At 42.9% G+C, this 24561-nt stretch overlaps 1 protein-coding gene across 1 annotated transcript in view; it reads right to left on the reverse strand.

Annotated features, from left to right (window-relative positions):
- The window catches only part of LOC127579239 (sodium- and chloride-dependent GABA transporter ine-like), a 68130-nt gene extending 60452 nt beyond the window's left edge, over positions 1-7678 (reverse strand). Inside the window, exon 1 of the mRNA XM_052031870.1 lies at positions 7242-7678. Coding sequence (XP_051887830.1) covers positions 7242-7473 — 232 coding nt within the window. The 5' untranslated portion in view covers positions 7474-7678. The remainder of the gene's footprint in view (positions 1-7241) is intronic.
- Between the last annotated feature and the right edge of the window lie 16883 nt (positions 7679-24561).

A 24561-nucleotide genomic window follows, 5' to 3' on the forward strand; every position in this document is an offset into this window, starting at 1 on the left:
GGAGCCTGAAGACCCATACTTATGGGTTAGGAACAGCTTCTTCCCCTCCTGATTTCTGAATAGTCCATGAATACTACCTCTTTTGAACTATTTTGTAATTTATGTCTTGCACTGTACTGCTGCCACAAATCAACTAATTTCAATTATACAAGCCAGTGATAATACACCTGATTTATACACACCTTGTAATTTGTTCAAGGAAAAAACTGAAAATTTCAAGAGGTTGAGAGATATAAAGGCAAGATTAAAATCATGCTTAACACTCAGCATTTAGTCTGTTGTGTACTTCAAGTTTTACCCAACACAATACGTCAGAAGTCTGTCATTCTTCCTGCAACTCAATCACATTCTCTCCTTTCACTCACTATCAAAATCAGATTGCAGACAATGTAAGCACCAATTCAGAATGCACACACATCATGACTCAGCAAGATTTCTTTGTGCAAGTCACTGTGGGAGTGGCCATGGAGTTACTGGTTTAGGCTCACAGGAAATACAATATACATTAGTAGCAAAAAGAAATCAGTTCCAGGCTGTACATATTGCAATGGTTCTACTTCTCCTGCAAGAATTGATTCAACAGTGCAGCACAGCACCTGCTTTAGGAGGGCTGTAAAAGGGACTAAACAAATGAAAATGTTATTGGGCAAAATGAAGCTCTGCAGACAGGCAACAAATGGGACAAAAAGGATTTCCCAACATGTGAAGCACACTAGTACACTGGGCTTATTACCAAGTTTAAGTTTTCAAAGGCTCAATGGATTCCCTTTCAGTGGGAAATTTAATTATGCCAAACTCAAGCATGGAGAAACCCTTGGCAACATGTCAACCTTCAAGTTTGAAGCACTGACTAGCACTGCAGTTGCAAAGCAAGTTATACAAAGTGATCTCAGTAGTTGGAAAGTTATTGGAGTCGATCCTCAAGGATGAGGTTATGGAATACCTAGAGGTGCAGGACAAGATAGGGCCAAGCCAGCATGGTTTCATGCAGGGAAGATCCTGCCTGACCAACCTATTGAAGTTTGAGGAAATCTCAAGTAGGATGGATAAGGGAGAGGCTGTGTATTTGGATTTTCAAAAGGCCTTCAACAAGGTGCTGCACAAGAGGCTGCTTAATAAGATGAGCCCATGGAATTACAGGAAGGATATTAGAATGGGTGGAGCATTAGCTGATCAGTAGAAAGCAAAAGGTGGGAATAAAGGGATCCTGTTCTGGTTGGCTGCCAGTTACCAGTGTGTTCTGCAGGGGTCAGTGTTGGGGCCACTTCTTTTTTAAACACTGTATATCAATGATTTAGATTACGGAGTAAATGGTTTTGTGGCTAAGTTTGCAGATGACACCAAGATAGGTGGAGGGGTAGGAAGTATTGAAGAGAGACAGTCAGTTTGGGAGCATGGACAAAGAAATGGCAGATGAGATTCAATGTTGAGAAATGTGCAGTTGTATACTTTGGAAGAAATAAGTGGGCAGATTATTATCAAGATGGGGAGAAAATTCAAAGTACAGAAGTGCAAAGGGACTTGGGGGTCCTCATGCAAGATACCCTAAAGGTTAACCACCAGGTTGGATTGGCAGTAAAAGTGAATGCTATGTTGGTATTCATTTTGAGAGGTATAACGTACAAGGATGTGTTGATGAGGCTCTATGGGGCACTGGTGAGATCTCATTTGGAATACTGTGTGCTGTTTTGGGCCCCTTATCTTGGGAAAAATGTACTGATGTTGGAGAGGGTTCAGAGAAGATTTGAGGATGATTCCCAGAATGAAAGGGCTTACATACAATGAGCGATTGTCAGCTCTTGGGCTGTACTCACTGGAGTAAAGAATGAGAAGGGACCTCAGAAACATTTCGAATGTTGATAGGACTGGACGGAGTAGATGTGGCTAAGTTGTTTCCTTTGGTGGGTGAGTCCAGGACTAGAGGGCACAGTCTTAGAATTAGAGGGTACCCATTTAGAACAGAAATGAGGAGAAATTTCTTTAGCCAGAGGGTCGTGGATTTATGCAATTCGTTGCCACATACAGCTGTGGAGGCCCTATCATTGGGGGTGTTTAAGGAGGAGATTGATAGTTATCTAATTAGTCAGGGTATCAAGGGATATGGGGAAAAAGGCCAGGAATTGGGGCTAGATGGGAGAATAACTTGGCTCACGGTGAGGTGGTGGAGCACACTATGGGCCAAATGGCCTACTTCTGCTCCTTTGTCTTGTGATCTCATGCCAAGAAAAGTTGCGTATTATACTTGCACAATAATGACTGAAAAAGAATAAACTAGTTGTGCCAATATGATGCAATACTGGATTGGTAAGTAAAGTGTAATTGATCTAGAGGTATAACATTTCCTTCACATGCATTTAAACATTCAAGAGTCATCCTTGGATAGTGAATGGTGTTGGCAAGCCTGGCATTCACTGCCCATCCCTCAAGTTGGTGATGCAAGAGTGACTTGCTGGGATACTTCAGGCTGCCACATTGTGTCACAAGTTTTCTCCCAGAAAAAAGGCATTTGCAAGCCAGTTGGATTTTATGGATATCCAGCTTCATGGACAAGTGATAACTGCCTTTTCAAAACTAGTTTGAGTGTGTGAATTAGGATTTAGTCTGGCTCTAATTTTTAGTTGAGCGACAGAATCACTACATTTCAGTACCAATGTAGCTATAATCAGTTGCATTAACCAATCTGGTCACTGTCATGAACTGCATAACTGATAGAGGAAATAGAAAGTTAACAGAACAATCATGTGAATGAAACAAAAAATCCCAAGAGATGGCAACCCAAGAAAATCCCCACATATGACTGCAGCTTCCTTACAAGCCAATGCTGCTGGGTACCAAGTAAAATGCATTACACTATACCTTTCCTCTATCCATTTTATGGCAGTTTTCTTATTCCTCTAAACTTGCTCCTAAACCAGTAAATAGAGGAGGGGGATGTTGCCTTTACATCACCTGTTGGCAGTCTAACACAATAGAATAGATCAGCTGCAAAGGTTGTGCTAATATAACAATAGTGCAGCAATTAGTTTCCTGGATAATGAATACGAAAGGGTGGATATTGTAAACATTTGCTATGCTCAATTGCAGACCTAACAAGCATTCTGAATGCATACCTTATGAATGACATGCATATACAGGTGATAAAACTTGATTTATGGACAACTTCAGTCTGCTAATAGCAGAAACAAGGTGGTTTTTGGCTTGAATATCATCCAAAGTACATCTAAAATAAAATTACAGTTGGATCAGTGATAAAACTGAGTGAAGATTCAAACAACTAATACTTAAGTCATCCCACTAAGTAAAGCTAGGAACACATGGTGCCAACGTTAACTGATCTCCATTAGAAAGCCAGACCCAAGATTTATGGATATAAACTTATAACAATACCAACATTGAATAAACTATCAAACCAAGCCAGTTTTCCCATTTGGGCAAAAAAAAAAATCCCATTAGTCAAAGAGCAGGTGAGTTCTCCTAGAGTGGAGAAGGATCAAGATACATTTGCAGTTAATTGTGCATGCAACATGCCCCTGCTGTATGACAGAATGGTTTCCCTGACATAACAGCCACAAATATAAATGGGGCTACACTCATTCCCCAGCTCTCACAGGGGTTTCAGAGAGGGAGATTTCCTGATGGACCACTAACTAGATCACCTACCAAGAGGTATGGTGCTTTAAAAAGGAAAAAAGTGTACAGTCAGTGTTAATTCAGGTGTAAAAAAATGCCATGATGGCAGTCAGTTCATGCTACAAATATTATTTAACAGGTACACGGAAGGACGCACTGGGCAACGTGGAAGATGGGCAACTGAAAAACCTAGAATCTGGAAAAATTCAGCAGGTCAAGCAGCATCTGTGGAGGCAAAGTGATGGTCGCTGTTTCAGGTTGAGACCCTACACAAGGACCAAGTGAAGATGGAAGACTGCCAGTATACAGAAGAGAGGGGCGAGATAAAGGCTGGCAAGTGATAGGTGGAACCAGATGAAGGTGAGGCAGGGGGTGGAAATGATGGCCAGATGATGCTGGGTGAGTGAGGGAGTGTTGAGAAGGAGGCTGATGGAAAGTCCCTCAAGGTTGGTTTGTCTATTATCAGTATCACAACTTGATGAATATTACATCTAACCTTTCCAACCAATCACAATTAAGTGGACATTTTAAAAAGTTTAAATTTTTAAAACAAGAGAGCTCTGATTAAATAAATCTTCCTGAATTTATACAGGGCAGTGGTGAATCTAGAAGTGATTGCAAGGCCACCATTGGTAGCTCTCCTTACAGCAATTATTATGCCCAAACCATAAATATGGCAGCATTGTATTTAGCTAGGAACACATGGTACCTTAAACCAAGCATTTTATTGGCACCATTGCAGAAATAACATCTGTTGAACCTTTGCTCCTTTTGGTAGTAAAGTTTATATTCAGGGCAAGATACAAATGGGGGGGAGACAAACAAGGTGGGCATGGCCAACATTATCAAACCAATGATAATTAGGTCATAACTATGCAAAGTAGTTAAACTTTAATATACACATTTGCACTTGTGCTCTTCAGCACATCCAGTGCATTTACAAATGTTCATTGAGATACTTGTGATCCCCTGATTTGAGACTTACATGAACACAAGCATCCATCTCTTGATAGAAACAGATCAGTTACATAGCATAGAATAAATCAGCAAAAGCAAGTTAGAATACCATATTCAATGTTAAATCAAGTCTAGAAAGTAGAATGAAGTAAAAATGCAAGCTTGCAATTTTAAAAAATTCCAATAAAGAGAATGTGGTGTCACACCTAACACATCCATCGAGGACCCTCACCATCTGGGACATTCCCTATTCTCATTACTACCAGAGGAGATACAGAAGCCTGAAGGCCCACACTCAATGATTTAGGACAGCTTCTTCCCCTCTACCATCAGAGATCTGAATGGTCCATGAACATTACCTTGTTATTCCTTTGTTTTGCACTATTTATAGTAACTTTATGCTTTTGCACTGTGCTGTTGCAAAACAACAAATTCCATGACATACAAATCACTGATAATAAACCTGATTCAGTGTCAGACTAGATCTTTAAAAGACAATTAGAACTGCAGCTAAAGTTCTTTGAGATCCAGGGATGGCGTCCAGGGCTTGGATGCTCCCCTGATCCTCAGCAGAGAAGTTGGGGGTGGGGGCAGAGACCACCAGTCCAGACTACACAACTTTTGTTTAATCAATTTGGCTTACTGTGTTTGGTTCACAGTTTATCACTGAGTTATTAAGACATGCACAAATTCAATTAAAAAAACTTACCTGGGACTTGCCTCTACCACCCTTTCTTGTACCATCAGTCATGTTACCACTTTCCACCCAATTTGGGTCTACCTAATCCCACCTTGCTGTACCTGTTTACAGCCACCCCCCTCCAGCTCCTGACATGTTTCACCAACCCTCACCATCCAATTTGTTACACCAATCCCAGACCTCAAAGCACTCAGCCCGCATTCAGTTCTTCGACTAAGAGTGTTAGATAATCAAAAACATTCCCTCAAATTTCAATACAGAGTGATTTCAATGTACTTTGGACTGTCAAAACCAGACCCAGTTATCTCAAGTTCACTTGAATGTATTTTTCCACAGAATAAAACTTTCAGAAGGTCGATTTTTTTGCACCACATTCCTTGGTGAGTATTTTAACCAACTTGTCTCAAGATGCAGACTATAGAAACCCCTCCACTTCCAAAAGCAGTTTTGGAACACAGTAACTCAGACAATAGATCACTGTATGAACTCCACCTCTCCCAACATCATTGCCTGCTTTTGGCATAATCCCCCCTTCTGGTTTGAGCTCTGGTGAAGTCACCATCAGGAGTTGGATTGACAACTCTCTCAACCATCTGGATTCTCCTGGAAGCAGGGCTTGCAACCCTTGACCATTGTCAACAAGTTGCCTAAATGGCTAAGGCAACTGAATTTTCTCAATTCTAATCACATGCAGCATCCAGCAAATCAAGGCAAACAAAAATACAAGTTCTGCATGTCTGATATTTATTGCAAACACTGACTTGTGGGGAAATGATTATTTCTTTTTTGAAAAAAGTGACTAAACTGGTGGCTGGAAACTACTAGATAGGCCTAGGAAAAATACAACCACAAGTGCAACAACTGGGGTGTGTAAATTTCCGTGAAGCCATTATGAAAGCTGACAGCATTCAAGATATAAAGTCTGAACTATTAAACAGGATGGTATACAGTTATATTGGTAGCCTGCCTCACACACAGTAAGGAAAGGGCAACCTCGTTCTGCTTAGTGGTGGCTTTCTCCTGGAAGAACAAACATTGCTGGGGTCCATAGACAAAAGTGTTGCCAACACGACCAACTCAAAACAAAAACTTTCCCTGCTAGCACATCTAGTGACAACATCTGCAATCACCAGTGCCTGCTTTCCATTAGCAGTTAATTCTGGGGTTTTACTAACTATTTTTAAAAAAAAATTAGAAATCTGTGATGAGAATATAAAAGATTCCAACTCAACTATTAAGTGCTTCAGCTACTTATCCCACTGTTCCCGAATACCATTAAACATGTCCTCCACTGCAAGTTCCATTCTGTTACGATTGTTATCTGAACATTGAGCATTATCCAATTGAATAGTTCCAGCATTTTGCATAACACCGGTTTACCTAGTTCCCTAATGTATATAACACCTGCCTCCTATACATCCCGTTTACAAGACACAAACTTTTTTTTATTAGGTTAGAGACTAAAGTAAAGGCTATTCAAAAGAGTGCCATTAAAAGAGAGTTTTGTTTTGGGGGGGGGGGGGAAGAGGGGAAAGGGGAACAGCATACGGAATTCAAGGAGGACCACGAGGCCAGAATTAGAGGAGAGCAGATGGCCTTGAGGTCCGAGAGTGAGAGAAGAACAGTTAGGGTATTCTGCAATGGAAAACAAAGTCCCAAATCAGCCACTCCATCCCCATCCCACATGGCAGGTTCAACTTCCAGCCACTTTTGTTTTAAGTAATGGTTCTTTGTTTGGTGGATGCCATTCATTACAATACGGTGGAGGAATTTCCAGTGATATTTGTGTATTTTCCAATCGACTGTAGGACGTTGGTTGTCCGGGGACGGCCCGTAACGTTCCGGGTCACGGACCCCTCCTCGGACTCAAGGCCTCCGACCCGATACATCACACAAGCCATTCGGTAGAGAAACAGACCCTTCGACCCACCACGTCCCGGCTCGCCGTGCTTACCTCCCCCGCTCCTGTAACACAGATAAGGGAACCTCCAGACGTTGCCCAGCCCCACCGCACAGCCGACACAGGCCAACGTGAACTCCAGCCGACGGCTCCAGGTCTCCCTGCCCCGGGGCGGGGAGCGGGATTCTGTGCCCGAAGCCTCGGCTCCCCGCTCGCTCTTCCGTCTCCTCTTCTCCGCCTCGGTCGGCAGCAGTTCCGCCTCGGTGACCTGAGCCCCGACACCCATATGTACGCGTGTTGGCCGCCACAGAGAGAGTAGATCACAACCTCCGGCCGCACTCACTGCCTTTTATTCACTGATTGCCCCGTTCAGCTCCTCGCTTGGCTCCCTTCACATTCCAATGCCCGCTTCTAAAATCCTCTGTCCACAACCCATACACGAACCTCCAAATTCCTCAGTTTTGCCTCACGCTGTTATACATAGCGCCTTCCGCCCCGCCACCGTGACCAACTCCGCCCCCTTCCTCCAAAAAGCCGGCGTAGGCAATTAACGGTACACTAGATGAATCAATTTACATAATTTTTGCAAAGTGGATCAAAATGTTATACAACGCCTCTGATATTATGCAAGATCGGGCAGCATCTGTGGGAAGGAGAACATAGGGTTGGTGAGCCCGGACCACTAATGTGGGTCAGTGGGACTGGTGTGAAGAGCAGACAAAAGAGATTGGATGCTGGAATCTGGAGCAAACTGCTGGAGGAACTCAGCGGGCCAGGCAGCATCTGTAGGGGGGGAATGGACAGTCGACGTTTCAGGTCCGAGATCCTTCATCTGGGCTGGGTACAAAGGGCGGTAGGGACATGGTGGGCCGAAGGGCCTGTTTCTGCGCTGGGTGACTCCAGTTAACGTTTCAGGTGGGAAGCCTTTGTTCAGAACGGTTCTTGAAACAATGAAGCCCGCCTTTAGTTAACGAACATCATTTTTGTCCATAAATTGGAAAATCCACAAAAGTCACTTGAAATGGTAACCAGACCTCCACAGTGTTGTAATGAATGGCATCAACAGCACGTAGGACAGATAAGAAAGAACGATTACTAAAAGTGGAGAGAGAGAGAGGAAACTCGTTCTGCTATTGGTAGGGACAAACTATGTAAGTACATCAGACTTTTGAATTTAATAATATTATGGAGCTCATTGGTATCTAGGGGTGTCCATAAGTAGGGTGTTCGTAACCCACGAATGGAGTGTAATCCGTTTCTCTAGCCACAGATGCAGCTGAGTGTTTCCAGAAGGTTCTGCTCTTATTTCAGACTTCCAGCATCTGCAGGGTTTTGCTTTGATTTTCGTTATACAAGATATTATTCAACAAAAATTTGGCAGGGAGCCAGAAATTTATCAGCAGCTCAGCACTTGCTTGGTTGAAATGGTCCAATGGGTGAAGTTACTGGACTGGCAGCCAGAGTTCCAAACCACTTCTCTGGAGAAATTACTTTAAATCGCATTAAGGCAGGTGAGGAAATTGAAGTAACATCCTTAAGAGAAGGAAACCTGTTGTCCTTACACAGCCTATATGTGGCTCCAGACCCAAGAATTGAGGCAATTGTGGAAGGACGATAAAAGCCGGCAACTCATGAATGGATAAGTAAAAAACAATGTGAGTTAGAGACAACTGCACAGCCTGGAGCCAAGGCAGCTGAAAGCACTGCTGTCAATTAAAATTAGGAGAGAACAGGAGGCTAGAATTTGAGGAGTGCAGAGATCTAGAGTGGTCCTCGGGCTGAGTCCTTGGAAGGGTTTTAAAAACCAAGGATGAGAACTTTAAACTTTAATAGGTGAGCAAGCATGATTGTATGTTGAGGATTTCTAGCCTTATGTTCATTTTGCTTCCAATTTCCAGCCTCCTGTTTCAACCCTAGCTCCTTTGCCAAATGCCACAAATTTCTGATTATGGACACTCTCATCAAAAGAACCATTTTCTCTCAATGGATCAGAGGCCCTGGTGATTTAGAATGCTGCATTGAATCTACTCTTATTCCTGCTTTAAGGGCAAAGAATTGGATGCAGATGATGCCTAACCTGCTACTTATTAAGGTTTAGCCTATCTTTCTTGCTCTTGTTCTCATTGTCTTCAGTTGTAGTAAGGATTCCATGTTGATCTTTAACATTCTCATCCACTTCAGAGTAACAGTCTTTTTTTTACTAATCAGATATTATTCATAAGACTACCAGAATTAAAGTTAAATCAAACAACAGCATAGCCTTCTTGCTTTCTCAGATTGCTCAATGGTTAAATACTGATTAGGAACCAGAATGTATTTAGCCCCCAGCAATGTGTACATGACTCAACACCTCTCATTTCCAGGCAACAGCACAAATTGCCTATTATTTAGAATAAAGCAATATCATAATTTATTATCAATGCATTGCTATGCAAAGCCCTTTTAATCCCTTTATAATTCTATTTTAGCATTGTAGAACAATACTTTTTCTTGCCGTATCCTCTTATGATTTAGATTGCATTATTCTGCAGTCCTGAATTATTTCTCTTAATGATATATTCCTTGGTGTAACGGCCTTTTATATGAGTTAAAGTGGATATTTCTGTATGTGTGAATAATGCAGATGGCCCTTCTAGAGAAGGGGCAAAATTCGAACTCCTCTTGGGAAATAAGGCAGGGCAAGTGACTGAGGTGTCAGTGGAGGAGCACTTTGGGATCAATGACCATGATTCTAATGTTAAACTAGTTTTAAGACAGTTATGCAAAAGGATAAGACTGGTCCACGTGTTAAAGTCCTAAATTAAGGTAGGTAGGAAGGAAGCTAAAAAGCAGGATCTCAAGGGTAGAAACCTCTGGATTGCTGCCTGTGCCATACACCAGTGAGGGTAAGAATAGGAAGATATTGCAGGCGAATGCGTGGCTGGTACAGGGGGCAGGGTTTCAGATTTGTGGATTATTGGGATCTCTTCTGGGGAAGATATGACCTGTACAAAAGGGATGGGTTATACCTGAACTCGAGAGGGACCAATGTCCTTGTGAGCAGGTTTGCTAGAGCTGTTGGAGAGGATTTAAAATAGGTTGGTAAGGGGATGGGAACCAGAGTGTTAGATCAGATGATAGAGCATTTGGAGTAAAAGTAGATGCAATGTTAGAGTGACTGCGAGGAGGGATAGGCAGTGGATAGGACATAAATGCAGTCAGTTGGATAGATTGAAATGTGTTTACTTTAATGCAAGAAGCATTAAGAATAAGGGAGTATGGATCAGTGCATGGAATTACAATAATGTAGCCATTACAGAGACTTGGCTGTTGCAAGGGCAGGATTAGCTGGTTGATGTTCTGGGATTTAGATGTTTCAAAAGGGACAGGGAGGGAGGTAAAAGAGGTGGGGGAGTGGCATTACTAATCAGGGAAAGTATCACAGCTGCAGAAAGGGAGAACATCATAGATGGATCGTCTATTGAGTCAGTGTGGGTGGAAGACAGAAACAGGAGGGGAGCAACCACTATTGGGAGTATTCTATAGGCCCTCCAATAGCCACCGGGACACTGAGGAGCAGATGAGTAGGCAGATTTTGGAAAGGTGCAAAAATAACAGAGTTGTTGTCATGGGTGACTTCAACTTCCCTAATATTGATTGGCACCTCCTTAGTGCAAAAGGTTCAGATGGGGCAGAATTTGTTAGGTGTGTCCAGGAAGGATTTCTGACGCAGTATGTGGACAGGCCGACTAGAGGAGAGTCCATACTGGATCTAATACTAGGCAATGAACCTGGTCAGGTGACAAACCTCTTAGTGGGCGAGCATTTCGGAGATGGGTGACCACCACTCCCTGACATTTAGCATAGCCATGGACAGGGACAGAAGCAGGCGATATGGGAAAGTTGTTAATTGGGGGAGGGCTAGTTATGATGATATAAGGCAGGAACTTGGGACCATAAATTGGGAACAGATGTTCTCAGGGAAACGCACAGCAGAAATGTGGAGGTTGTTTAGGGACCACTTGCATAGGGTTCTGGATAGGTTTGTCCCACTGAGACAAGGAAAGGATGGTAGGGTGAAGGAACCATGGATGACGAGAGGAGGAGCATTTAGTCAAGAGGAAGAAGGAAGCATACTTAAGGTTTAGGAAGCAAAAATCAGATGGGGCTTTTGAGAATTATAAAGTAGCCAGGAAGGAGCTTAAGAAGGGACTTAGGAGAGCTAGAAGGGGATGTGAGAAGGCCTTGGCAAATAGGGTTAAGGAAAACCCCAAGGCATTCTACACGTACATGTAGAACAGGAGGATGACTAGAGTGAGGGTAGGACTGTTCAGGGATAAAAGTGGAAACGTGTGCCTGGAGGCAGAGGAGGTAGGGGAGGTCCTTAATGAATACTTTGTTTCAGTGCTTACCAGGGAGAGGGACCGACGAATGTGAGGTCAGGATAGAACAGGCTAATGTGCAGCAGTATGTCAAGGTTAAGAAAGAGTTAGTGTTGGAGCTTCTGAAAAATATTAGGATAGATAGGCCAGACAGAATATACCCCAGGTTACCATAGGAAGTGATGGAAGAGATTGCTGGGGCATTGACTATCTTTGCATCCTCCCTAGCCACAGGAATGGTACCAGAGGATTGGAGGATGGTGAATTTTGTTCTGTTGTTCAAGAAAGGTAATAGGGATAACCTTGGGAATTATAGACCAGTGAGTCTTACACCAGTGATGGGTAAAATATTGGAGAGGATTCTTATGGACAGGATTTATGAGCATTTGGAGAAGAATAGTCTTATTGGGGATAATCAACAAGGCTTTGCGAGGGGCAGGTTGTGCCTCACGGGCCTAATTGAGTTTTTCAAGGAGGTGACAAAACAAATTGATTAGTGTTGGTATTGATTTATTATTGTCACTTGTACCGAGGTACAGTGAAAAGCTTGTCTTACAAACCGATCGTACAGGTCAATTCATTACACAGTGCAGTTACATTGAGTTAGTACAGAGTGCATTGATGTAGCACAGGTAAAAACAATAACTGTACAGAGTAAAGTGTCACAGTGCAGTGCAATAAGGTGCAAGGTCACAACAAGGTAGATCATGAGGTCAGAGTCCATCTCATCGTATAAAGGAACCGTTCAATAGTCTTATCACAGTGGGTTAGAAGCTGTCCTTAAGTCTGGTGGTACGTGCCTTCAGGCTCCTGTATCTTCTACCTGATGGAAGAGGTGAGAAGAGGGAATGTCCCGGGTGGGTGGGGTCTTTGATTATGCTGGCTGCTTCACCAAGGCAACGAGAGGTAAAGACAGAGTCCAAGGAGGGGAGGCTGGTGTCCGTAATGCGCTGGGCTGTGTCCACAACTCTCTGCAGCTTCTTGCAGTCCTGGGCAGAGCAGCTGCCATACCAAGCCATGATACAACCAGATAGGATGCTTTCTATGGTGCATCGGTAAAAGTTGGTGAGAGTCAAAGGGGACAAACCAAATTTCTTTAGCCTCCTGAGGAAGCAGAGGCGCTGGTAAGCTTTTTTGGCCATGGCTTCTATGTGATTTGACCAGGACAGACTGTTGGTGATGTTCACTCCCAGGAACTTGAAGCTCTCAACCCTCTCGACCTCAGCGCCATTGATGTAGACAGGTGCATGTACATGTTTTGTTGACATCGAACGATGGCTGTGGTGTATATGGACTTTAGTAAGGCATTTGACAAGGTTCCCCATGGTAGGCTCATCCAGAAAGTCATGAGGCATTGGATCCATGGAGACTTGGCTGTGTGGATTCAGAATTGGCTTGCCACAGAATGTAGAGGGTAGATGGAGAGTATTCTGCCTGGAGGTTGATGACCAGTGGTGTTTCACAGGGATCTGTTCTGGGACCCCTGCTCTTTGTGATTTTTATAAATGACTTGAATGAGGAAGTGGAGGGGTGGGTTAGTAAGTTTGCAGATGACACTAAGGTTGGAGGTGTTGTGGATAATATAGAAGGTTGTCGTAGATTACAACAGGATATAGACAGGATGTAGAGTTGGGCAGAGAAGTCACAGATGGAGTTCAACCCAGAAAAGTGCGAAGTGATGCACTTTAGAAGATAGAACTTGAAGGCAGAGTACAAGGTTAATGGCAGGATTCTTAACAGTGTGGAGGAACAGAGGGATCTTGGGGTCCAAGTCCATAGATCCCTCAAAGTTGGCACGCAAGTTGATAGGGTAGTTAAGAAGGCGTATGGTGTGCTGGCCTTCATTAGCCGGGGGATTGAGTTCAAGAGCCATGAGGTAATATTGTGGTTCTATAAAACTCTGGTTAGACCATACTTATTGTGTTCAGTTCTGGTCGCCTCATTATAGAAAGGATGTGGAAGCTTTAGAGAGGGTGCAGAGGAGATTTATCAGGATGCTGCCTGGATTAGAGAACATGTCTTATGAAGAAAGGTTGAGTTTGCAAGGGCTTTTCTCTTTGGAGTGACGGAGGATGAGAAGTGACTTGATAGAGATGTACAGTATAAGATTATGAGAGGGTTAGATAGAGTGAATAGCCAGCATCTTTTTCCCACGGCGGCAATGGCCAATACCAGAGGACATCTGTTTAAGATGAGTGGAAGAAAGTTTAGGGGAGATGTCAGAGGTCGGTTTTTTACACAGAGAGTGGTGAGTGCCTGGAATGCACTGCTGGGGGTGGTGATAGAGGCTGATACAAGAGGGACATTTAAAAGGCTCTTGGATAGACACATGGATGTAAGAAAAATGGAGGGTTATGGGCTGTGTAGGAGAGAAGGGTTAGATTGATCATGGGGTAGGTTTATATAGGCCAAAGGGCCCGAAATGTGCTGTACTGTACTATCTTCTTAAATTGGGGCAGGGTACAAGACAGGAACTTTCAACAGTTGATTGCGGGTGGCTTTTTGCAGATAAAGGGATGCTTGGCATGTGGAAGGTTTTTAAAAGTGAGATAGCAAGAGTTCAGGGCCAGCTTGTTTCTGTTAGAGTGAAGGACAAGGCTGGAGGGAGTAGAAAACCCTGGATGACAAGAGATATTAAAGCTCTGGCCAAGAAAAAGGAGGCATATGTTTAGGATAGGCAGCTGGAATCAAGTGAATCCCTTGAGAAGTATAGGGGGTATAGGAGTACAGCTGAGGGGGAAATCAGGAGGGCAAAAAGATGTGAGGTAGATTTGGCAGATAAGGTAAAGGAAAATCCAAAGAGATTCTACAAGTATGTCAAGAGCAAAAGTGTGACTAGGGAGGGAAAAGGGCCCCTTAAAGATCAACAAGGTCGTCTCTGTGTGAGGCTTCAGGAGATTGACAAGGTCTTAACCAAATAGTTCTCATCTGTATTTACTGTGGAGAAAGACATGGATGCTAGGGAACTCAGGGAAGTTAATAGTGAGGTTTTGAAGAGAGCCCACATTACAGAGGAGAAGGTGCTAGAGGTCTTAAAACACATAAAGGTAGATAAATCCCCGGGATCTGATCAAGTGTTTCCTCGGACACTCTGGGAAGCTAGGGAAGAAATTGCGAGGCTCCTAGCAGAGATATTTGTATCATCGACAGCCATGGGTGAGGTGCTGGAATACTAGAGGGTGGGTAATGTTACGCCCTTATTTGAGAAATGCTACAAGGAAAAGTCTGGGAACCACAGACCAGTGAGCCTAACATCAGTGGTGGGTAAGTCATTGAAGGGGATTCTGAGAGACAAGATGCACCTGCATTTGGAAAGGCAAGGACTGATGAGGGATAGCCAGCATGGCTTTGTGTGTGGGAAATCCTGTCTCATGAATTTGATTGAGTCTTTTTGAAGAGGTGACCAAGAAGATAGATGAGGGCAGTGTGGTAGACATTGTCTACATGGATTTTAGCAAGGCCTTTGACAAGGTACTACATGGTAGGCTCATCCTGAAGGTTAGATCACACAGATCCAGGGAGAGCTAGCTAAATGGATACAGAATTAGCTTGACAGTAGAAGACAGAGAGTAGTGGTAGAGAGCTGTTTCTCAGACTGGAGGCCCAACCAGTGGTGTGCCACAGGGATCAGTTTTGGGTCCACTATTGTTCATCATTTTTATCAATGATTTGAATGAGAATTTGAATGGAGTGGTGAGTAAGTTTGCAGATGACACCAAAATTGGTGGTATAGTGGACAGTGAAGAAGGTTATCTAAGATTAAAATGGGATCTTGATCAACTGGGCTGAGGGTGGCAGATGGAGTTTAATTCAGATAAATGCAAGGTGTTGAATTTTGGTCAGACTAACCAGAGCAGGATTTACAAAGTAAATGGTAGGGCCCTGGGGAATGTTGTAGAACAAAGGCACCTAGGGTTGCAGGTACATCATTTCCTTGAAAGAGGCAACACAGGCAGACTGGATGGTGAAGAAGGTGTTTGGCACGCTTGCCTTCATCAGTCAGGATATTGAGTACAGGAGTTGGGACATCATGTTTGAGCTGTATGAGACATTGGTAAGGCCACATCTGGAGGACTGCATACAGGTCTGGTTACCCTACTATAGGAAAGGGTACATACAAGATTTACGAGGATATTACCAGGACTGGAGGGTTTGAGTAAAAAGGGTAGACTGGGACTTTTTTCCCTGGAGCATAGGAGGCTGAGAGGTGACCTTATAGAGGTTTATAAAATCATGAGGGGCATAGATGAGGTGAATAGCCACAGTCTTTTTCCCCAGGGTAGGGGAGTCCAAAACTAGAGGGCATAGGTTTAAAGTGAAAGGGGAAAGATTTGACAGGGACCCGAGGGGCAGCTTTATCACACAGAGGGTGGTGCGTATATGGAACGAGCTGCCAGAGGAAGTGGTAGTGGCAGTGGCAGGTACTATTGCAACATTTAAAAGACATTTGGATAGGAAAGGTTTAGAGGGATATGGGCCAAGCCCAGGCAAATGGGACTAGTTTGGTTGGGCAACTTGGTCTGCATGGCAAGTTGGGCCGTAGGGCCTGTTTCTGTGCTGTATTACTCCATGACTCTACATAGTGTAGGATTAGCCAGAAGTAATCCAAGCAGAGGGACTATCTCAGTACCTAAAGACTAAGTTTGTGAGTGTCTGTGGAAGAGAAAATCAATTCCATAAAATTATCTGAAAAGTTAAATATTTCTAGCTGAATGTTTCTGCCGAATATTTCTAGCACTTCTGATTTCTAACCTCCACAGCATTTTGCCGTTGCAATGACTTGCACAAAATATGTTTAAAATATAAAAATAGTTTAAAAAGTTATAAAAGCAGAAAATGCTGAAAATACTCCTAGTATCTATGGAGAGAGAAATAGAATTACTGCATCAAGTTGATGATGGAATCATTGAGTAATACAACACTGAACAGACCCTTTGGTCTGCCTGGTCCAGTTACACCAATCCACCAATCCCTCTTACTTCCCCTACATTCCCATCAACTCCCCCCTCCCACTCCACCCCCCCCCCCCCCATATTCTACCACTCACCGACACATGAGGGGCAATTTACAGTGGACAATGCATCAGTCTGCATGCCTTTGGCATGTGAGAGGAAACCAGAGCATAAGAATTAGGAAACGTTAGTAATGAACACTGTTTCATGTTGCAGGCAGGGCTTGGGAGGAAGTTACTATTAGCTTTGATTCCATGCATTCCAAATTTTAACAACTCATCTCAAACTTGTTATTTTCATCAATTACCTTACCCCTGTGTTTACTGACCCTCCTGCCAGTAAAATCTTATTTACTCATCCAAACCCTTTATGACTTTGAATGCTCTGTTTAATCTCTTATTCTTCTTGGCTCCAGAGAGAAGATTACTTCAGCTAAGACCTACCATGCAATTTTATTAGGATTAAACTAAATTTCTTGCTCTTGTATTTAATGTACCAAGGATCTCATAGGCTTTTTTGCAGCCCTACCAACTTGTGAGTAATAAATGGTGGCTTAGCAATTCTACTGGAACTAAAGAGGTGTATTGAAACAGCGATATACAAGGGGCGAGTGCCAGTGTTGTGTGAGACTCCCTTGCAGCTAAATTCTATCAGGCACAAGGCACACGATGCCATACACAGGAGACTGGGCCTCACTCACACAAGGCCTTTCCTCCGATACTGTTGGAGAGGCAGCAGATGAGTTCACGGGGGTGGGTTGGGGGAAGGAGTGGTAGAGACTGGGTGAATGGGATAGGGAGGAGCACACATGAAATGGTGGGGAGGGGTGTGAACATTGGGGAGTGGCCTCAATGGCATGGAGCAGCACTGGTGAATGAGGACATTATCAGAGGCCTAAAAGGCATCAGAGGTGACGGGAGTGGGGATGGATAGGAGCAAAATCCAAGGAAAATATGTAAAGGCAGGCAGACCTGTGGGAAGGATGCTCAGTGAGCTGCCCTGAGCAAGAAAAGTAAACCTGACTGCATTGTATACTCGAAGATCTGAGTCTACATTTCTGTCTCTAGAATAAAAGTAGTGTAGTCACATGAGGTTTCCCCATGTGGCTCTCCTTAAGAACACAGCTGATTGCAGCTTGCAGGAATTACCATGAAAAGGCCAGACCACCCATGCTCATAGGAACAAAAGACAGCTAAAGCCTGAAGACAGTCTCTGCATGGCTACCATGTGTCGACACACAGAAGGCACAGCTACAGCCCACTAGTAGATTCAGAAATTCACCCTAACAATCACACAGATGTGGTGATTTAAGTGATATCAACAGTAAACCTTCCTTTTCTTGGAAAGAATGAAATTTCTAATAGATAATCATCATCTCTGGAGAAACTAGTTCAATGTTATGGACTGATCCACCTCTGGGATATTAAATTGTTCTTCTCTCCACAGATTTGCACTGATTCTCTTTGAGTTTACAACTCTGACGTTGGAGAGGGTTCAGAGGAGATTTACGAGAATGATTCCAGGAATGAAAGGGCTTAAGTATGATGAGCGTTTGTCGGCTCTTGGACTGTACTCGCTGGAGTACAGAAGGATGAGAGGGGACCTCGTAGCGACATTTAAAATGTTGACAGGTAAGGATAGAGTAGATGTGGCTAGGCTGTTTCCCTTGGTGGGCGTGTCCAGGACCAGAGGGCACAATCTTAGAATTAGAGGGTACAGTTTCAAGACAGAGATGAGGAGAAGTTTCTTTACCCAGAGGGTGGTGAAATTGTGGAACTCCTTGCCACGCACAGCAGTGGAGGCCAGATCAGTGGGGGTATTCAAGGAGGAGATAGACAGATATCTAAATAGTCAGGGTATCAAGGGATATGGGGATAAAGCTGGCAAATGGGATTAGAATAGTTTTTTTTTTCTCTCTCTTTTTTTCCCACCCCATTTCTTTTTCCCTTTTCCTTGGAGCAGACTCGATGGGCCGAATGGCCTGCTTCTGCTCCCTTATCTTGTGATCTTGTGAACTTTTACTGTTGTTTCTGATTTTCATCATTTTCATGTTTTTGTTTCCACTTCTATTATCAAAAAAAACCCAGCAGCAAACAAACCTTCTGGAGAAAGCCACAATTTGTGAGCAAAATGTATATAATGAATTGCCAAGAGCTTGGAAACTGAAATTTAAATGCTTTTATAGCTCACTAATTTCAACCTAATAAAGACATTTGGATTTTCACTGCAATTGTGTTCCAATGTTTACCTCAACAATTCTCACTCCACATGCAAACCCATTCAGTGAGGCAGCTCCCAACACAACATCCCTCCACTTCCCCAACCCCTTATCAAACCAGGTATACACCTCTAGACAGAGCTGTCCAGGCCTAAAACTGGCATTGAGGATGTCTGGCACTGGTGTTGAAAATAGAATGGTTTCCGTATGAGGTGATCACTTGCTCCTCAGATCTATGCCAAAGTCATAAACTATTACTGTACTGTCTAACTCAGTCTTTTACCTTTCACTGAGGCTCTGTTCCATTCCTTTGGTGTTTCCAGGGATTGCTGGTGGAACACTTAGACCTGGTGGTGGCATGAACATTCAAACCCAGTCCAAGTGAAGTATGGATGCCAAAACAATTCCCTCTGTCTGGTCCTTCCTATGGTGGGCAGATGTCCATTTAGGGAAATATTAACAAAGGCAGGGCCTATGATTGATAATTCTCATTTGAAGCCATCTTGATGACTTGCTCATGTATCAACTGATCATATGATATCTATTAAGTGACATCAGCAAACCTTCTTGCAGTTGCTCAGAAAAGTTGGATCCATGCAGCTGAGTAACTTACAGCTCTGTGAGAAAAAGGAGCAGGAGTTGAGTGTGTGAGCTCTTGACCCTGTTCCCAAATTGTTGGAGCTGGTTTAGAAAGGAAGTCACGGCAGGGAACATGGCAATCTTGCAAAGGAAAGTTTAAATTAAAACAGAAAATGCCACAAACATTCAGCAGATCAGACATCATCTGTAGAATAAGAAACAGAGCTGATATTTCAGGTCAAAGACCCTTCATCAGATTTCATCACTACCTCAATGCACTGTGTAATGAATTGATGTGTATGAATGGTATGCAAGGCAAGCTTTTCACTGTACCTTGGTCATGTGACAATAATAAACCAGGGTAGGTGAGAAAATAAGCAGGTTTCCAATTTTCACCCAGTGAGGTAACTGATAAGACCATTGTGGGATCTGTAGACTGATGGGTGGGACAGGAGGTGCTAGGTAGGGTGGGCAGGAGGGTGGTCTGTGAGGTAGTGCAATTATACCTCTGTGTGCTGCCAATGCATGGACTCCACTCTGCCAATAACATGGCCTGTCCAATGGAGCTGACTTAGTGTAACTAGGATCTGAATGCTGAGGTTGTTGGCCTGGGAGAGGACACTGATGTTGGTTCACTTGTCCTTCTGGTGATTTTGTGAAGACAGCTTTGGTGGTTCTTTCCAGCACCTTCTGGTGTCTGCTTCTGGGTCTCAGAAACATAATGGAGGGCAGAGATCACCTTGACCAGTAGACCACAAGTATTATGACAGGTCGAAGTCATGATCTGCACATACTTTTTCCGTCAATCGTTATTTACAAGATATGGTAATCTCAGGGTTAAATAGTACCAGAGCATTGTTTAGGAAATGGAATGAACAAAGTAGGGGTTAAGCTATCCAAAATGGCACTTACTGAGCAAGCAACATGTGCGACAGAATTCTAGATTATCAGTGGCAGGGACCATTCAGTGCACCGGAAAGTAAACAAAGAAGATAATACCTCAATCTTCAGAAGAAGACACAGGGCTAGTAAAGAACTTTACAAGGATCAAGATAACTCAGGAAATTAGTAGTTAGAATGTAAGGTCAAAGTGAAAAATCATTTAAAATGTGTTTAGAGAGAGAGAGGACAGGCATGATCAGAAGAAGGGAAATCTGCAGTCAACCCACACAACAGGAGGAAAAGCAACTGCACCGCTGTTGCTCAGAGGGTGAGACTCCACAGATGTGAGGAACAGACTGTAAGTATTGCTTTTTCATACTGGATGCAACTTACTTAATAAACCTGTTGTGCTTATAACCAGTATACCTATACCCGTCTCAAGAGACTAAAAATTGCTTTGCTTTCCTAGTTGCTCACTGCTCCATATGTTAACTTCCTGCCACTCACGTACTTGAATTCCCATGCCCCTTCGAGTACCAATATTGCCCATTCTCTCACTATTCTGCTTTTTTATTTTTCCTTCTGGAGTGAATGGGCAGATCCCAGTGTAAGGTCCTGCAATGACTGATGAACTTAATTTTCCAGAACTGACCATGTCACTTTGCTGCCCAGTTTCACATCTCAAGGACCTGCAATAAATAGTGGTCACTCAGACAGGTCAGAACAACCTCTGACCACAGAATGGCTAAAAGTAACTTTAAATCTTATCTAAACCATACCTTCTAGGTTTTCATAGAATGCTTAAAGCACAAAAGGAAGCCATTCAGTTTGTTATGTCTACACCAGCTCTCCACTTGAGCAACTCAAAGTTTTGCTAGCTTTCAATGCTTCTGAATGTCTCTGAGATTCAAAAATGATTAAAAGTTCAAGATACTAAATATTTTCTAAAGTATTAAAGAATAAATATTTGAAGACATTTAATAAACCTCGAAAACTAATTTAAAAAGATTCAGATGAACTGATATGTATTCTCTTCCTTTGCAACTACTCCTTAGAACGAGGTCAGCAGACAGATTCCTCAGCCTGACTATTGAAGGACTGCAGTGTTCATGTTGACTGCATCAGAGCCAAGTTAGAGAAGGCCCAGCATAGAGCAATCTGTCAGGTAAGGCCTTCTGCATTCGTTTAAGGGACCTGAACTCCTGCCCATTTAGTGGGGTAAATGCTGGCAATTCAGCACTGAACAACTAGTCGTCCCAACTTCAAGTCTTCCCATGTTATATTCCAGTCACTATGTCCTTGCTTAACCCAGCTATGTGATTGCTTTAAACTCTTTGCACCCTTACTTTCCCACTTTGAATCATCAGAAAACTCAGATGCAGTAAACTTTGTTCCCTCATCTTAGTCATTGATATAGATGAAGCCCAAGTATTGGTCCTTGCAGTTAGTGATAGGGAGATAAGAGTTGCTTGAAGCCCTGCCCAACTGTTGATCCCTATGATGGGATCAAACCAAGCTTTGATGTCAGCAAGATTCTCAAATGCAAAGATATCCTCGACTCCACATACACAGCATGGTGCAGCATCTTATTTCAGAACTTGTAGAATTACATAGTTTCTGTGGAATATTTGAAAAGTAATAAAATTGAAAAGTTCAGATATGTGGGCAATGTCAAATTGGGAAGGAAGCAACATTGCCCCTGATCTTACTGCAGAGAATGTGTTGCTGGGGGAACAGTCTGCAGCTAGTAGAGATGTCGCCTCACAGCTCCAGTGACCCAGGTTCAACTTGGACCTCCAGTGCTGTCTTTGTGGAGTTTGCACGTTTTCCTTGTGATTGCGTGGGTTTCCTCTGGGTGCTCCAGTTTCCTCCCACGTCACCAAGATGGTTAATTGGCTGTTGTAAATTGACCCTAGTGTGTTGATGAGTGGTAGAATCTGGGAGGGAGTTGGTGGGAGAATAAAATGGATTAGGGTAGGATTAGTGTAAATGGGTGCTTGATGGTTGGTGCAGACTTGGTGGACTAATGGTCCTATTTCCATGCATCTCTCTCTGACTCTCTGACCAATAGAGAGGGAGGATTTATAGCTGTTCCAATAGCAATACAGCTGGCTGACAGACATGGAACGAGCAAATTGTCTCTTCTGTTTCAGTCATCCATGCCCAAGCAAAACAGGCCCACTGCCTCATTTTAACCAGGGCAGCAAAATATTTTCCAGCACTTCCTGCCCGTTGCCATGAATTTCTGCTCTTTACTGTTCTGTGGGTACTTTCCCCCAGAATTTAATGAATTCAGAGCCTAACCAACATAATTACCACCAATGTAAACATGTGCAGTTCTATTACTACCCACCAAGCTCCAAGCTAATCATTATAATACAATTTATTGCAGCTGAGACCATTTTCCATTGTGATTAAAAAGTAAAGAATAAACAGAAATTCAATATTATTTCACTAACATTCTGATCATTATTTTGGGAAAAAAAAGTTATGTACTGAAAGGAACATATTTCACTTTGCTATATTGGACACTCCTGTTCAATGAATAGCTCATTTCCAGGTCTTGATGGAGCAGTGTCTTAGGTGTTCTGGTACTGTGGGCTACTCTGTGTGCTGCTCTTCATTCCGAGCAACTTCCACCTGAAGCCACATACACTAGGGTACAATCCCCCCTCACTTCAGTGTTTGCTTCCTTATGAGGTTAGATTGATTGCCAGAGAATAACTTAAGGAAGGTCCAGGATAGGAAAAGATCACTCAAATCATCAGAGCTTACCAATCTGATAGTGTGCTTTTTCCATTGTAGCATGCAACCATAAATGGATGGTTTTGTCTCTATACTACTTTCGTGAATTAATTATTTAACCCAATCTCTTGCAAATAAGTAGAGTATTTCAATTATTTATGTCTGGCAGTCCTATTTTCTGGCCTTCCTTTGAAGAACTATTCTGCCTTGTGCACAGTTAGTTAATATTTTAAACATCTTTGTGAGAAGCAACATGACTGATTTCCATTCAGGCTGCAGAGCTTCAGCAAAGCTTCAGCTTTGATGTTTCCTCATAGCTCAGCTACTTCACGTCAGTAATTGATCTTATCAGTCTTCTTAAAAACCACTGCACGACAAACAATTTTAAGGTAATTGGAGGAAGGTATAAGGGGGATGTCAGAGGTAAGTTTTTTACAGAGAGAGTGGTGGCTGCGTGGAATGCACTGCCAGCAGAGGTTGTAGGGGCAGATATATTAGGGACATTTAAGAGACTCTTAAGTAGCCACATGAATGATAGAAAAATGGAGGGCTATGTGGGAGGGAAGGGTTAGATAGATCTTAGAGCAGGATAAAATGTCGGCACAACATCGTGGGCCGAAGGTCCTGTACTGTGCTGTAATGTTCTATGTTCTATGTAAACACAAAGTAATACGGTTAGGTTACCAATATTTCAGGATAAATCTGACTAGTCCTCAGTAAAACTTGCTGAAGTACAGAAACCCATACACATTTATTTTTCCTTTTGGGATAACTCTACCATTCTGTGATCCCAGTGGCAAGTAGAATCTGGGCTGTAACATTGATGATCTGCTCTTCAGATGCCACTTCCCACTGCAAGTACTCCTTGTATGCCACAGCATCACTTTAACTTGAAGTGTACTGCCACAGTTTCTTGGCATTGAAAATGAAATGTGCGCTATTGCACCTCAAGGCCTTTCGTTATTCTCCATGTTAATTCCATTCTATTACTATGCTCCTCATGTTTTCCTTGACTAGTTCCAAATCTAAAACTTAAATAATTAAATTCTCTACCTCCTGTAACTCTCTGGCAGATTGCATTGTGCCTCTGGGGCCCACTCCACTTGAGCAAGAATCCAGCTACAACACAGTGGTGAAACACTACAGGAACGTTTCAGGTTTTAAATGTGACGCTGAACCAAGGTGTCATCTGCTGCCTCAGCTGGACGGTATCCCGTGGCACTGTTTTAAGGAAGAATTCAGGAGTATTCCCTTAGTATCCTGGTCATCCTTTACCCTTTAACCATCATTATTAAAACACAACTGGTCATTATTAGATTTCTGTTGTGGAACTTCTCAACCCCAGGAGGTGAATATATTCAAGACAGAGATCAAAAGATTGTTGGGATCCAGGGGGTTACAGGGAACAGGCAGTAAACAGGAATTGAGGTAGGTGAAGATTTTGTCACATGGCGGAGAGGACCTACTACCCACCTATTTCTTGTCTGCTTTGTGAGTAAATTGATTGTGCATTCCCCTACATTAAGCAATGACTACATTTGAAAATCACCATGAAGTGCTTGGTGATGTCCAGAGGACATCAAAGTTATTATACGAAAGTCTTGTTTCTTGTACCCTAGAATATTACAGGTCATCAT

The sequence above is a fragment of the Pristis pectinata genome, chromosome 17, assembly GCF_009764475.1.
Source record: "Pristis pectinata isolate sPriPec2 chromosome 17, sPriPec2.1.pri, whole genome shotgun sequence".
Classification (NCBI taxonomy): domain Eukaryota; kingdom Metazoa; phylum Chordata; class Chondrichthyes; order Rhinopristiformes; family Pristidae; genus Pristis; species Pristis pectinata.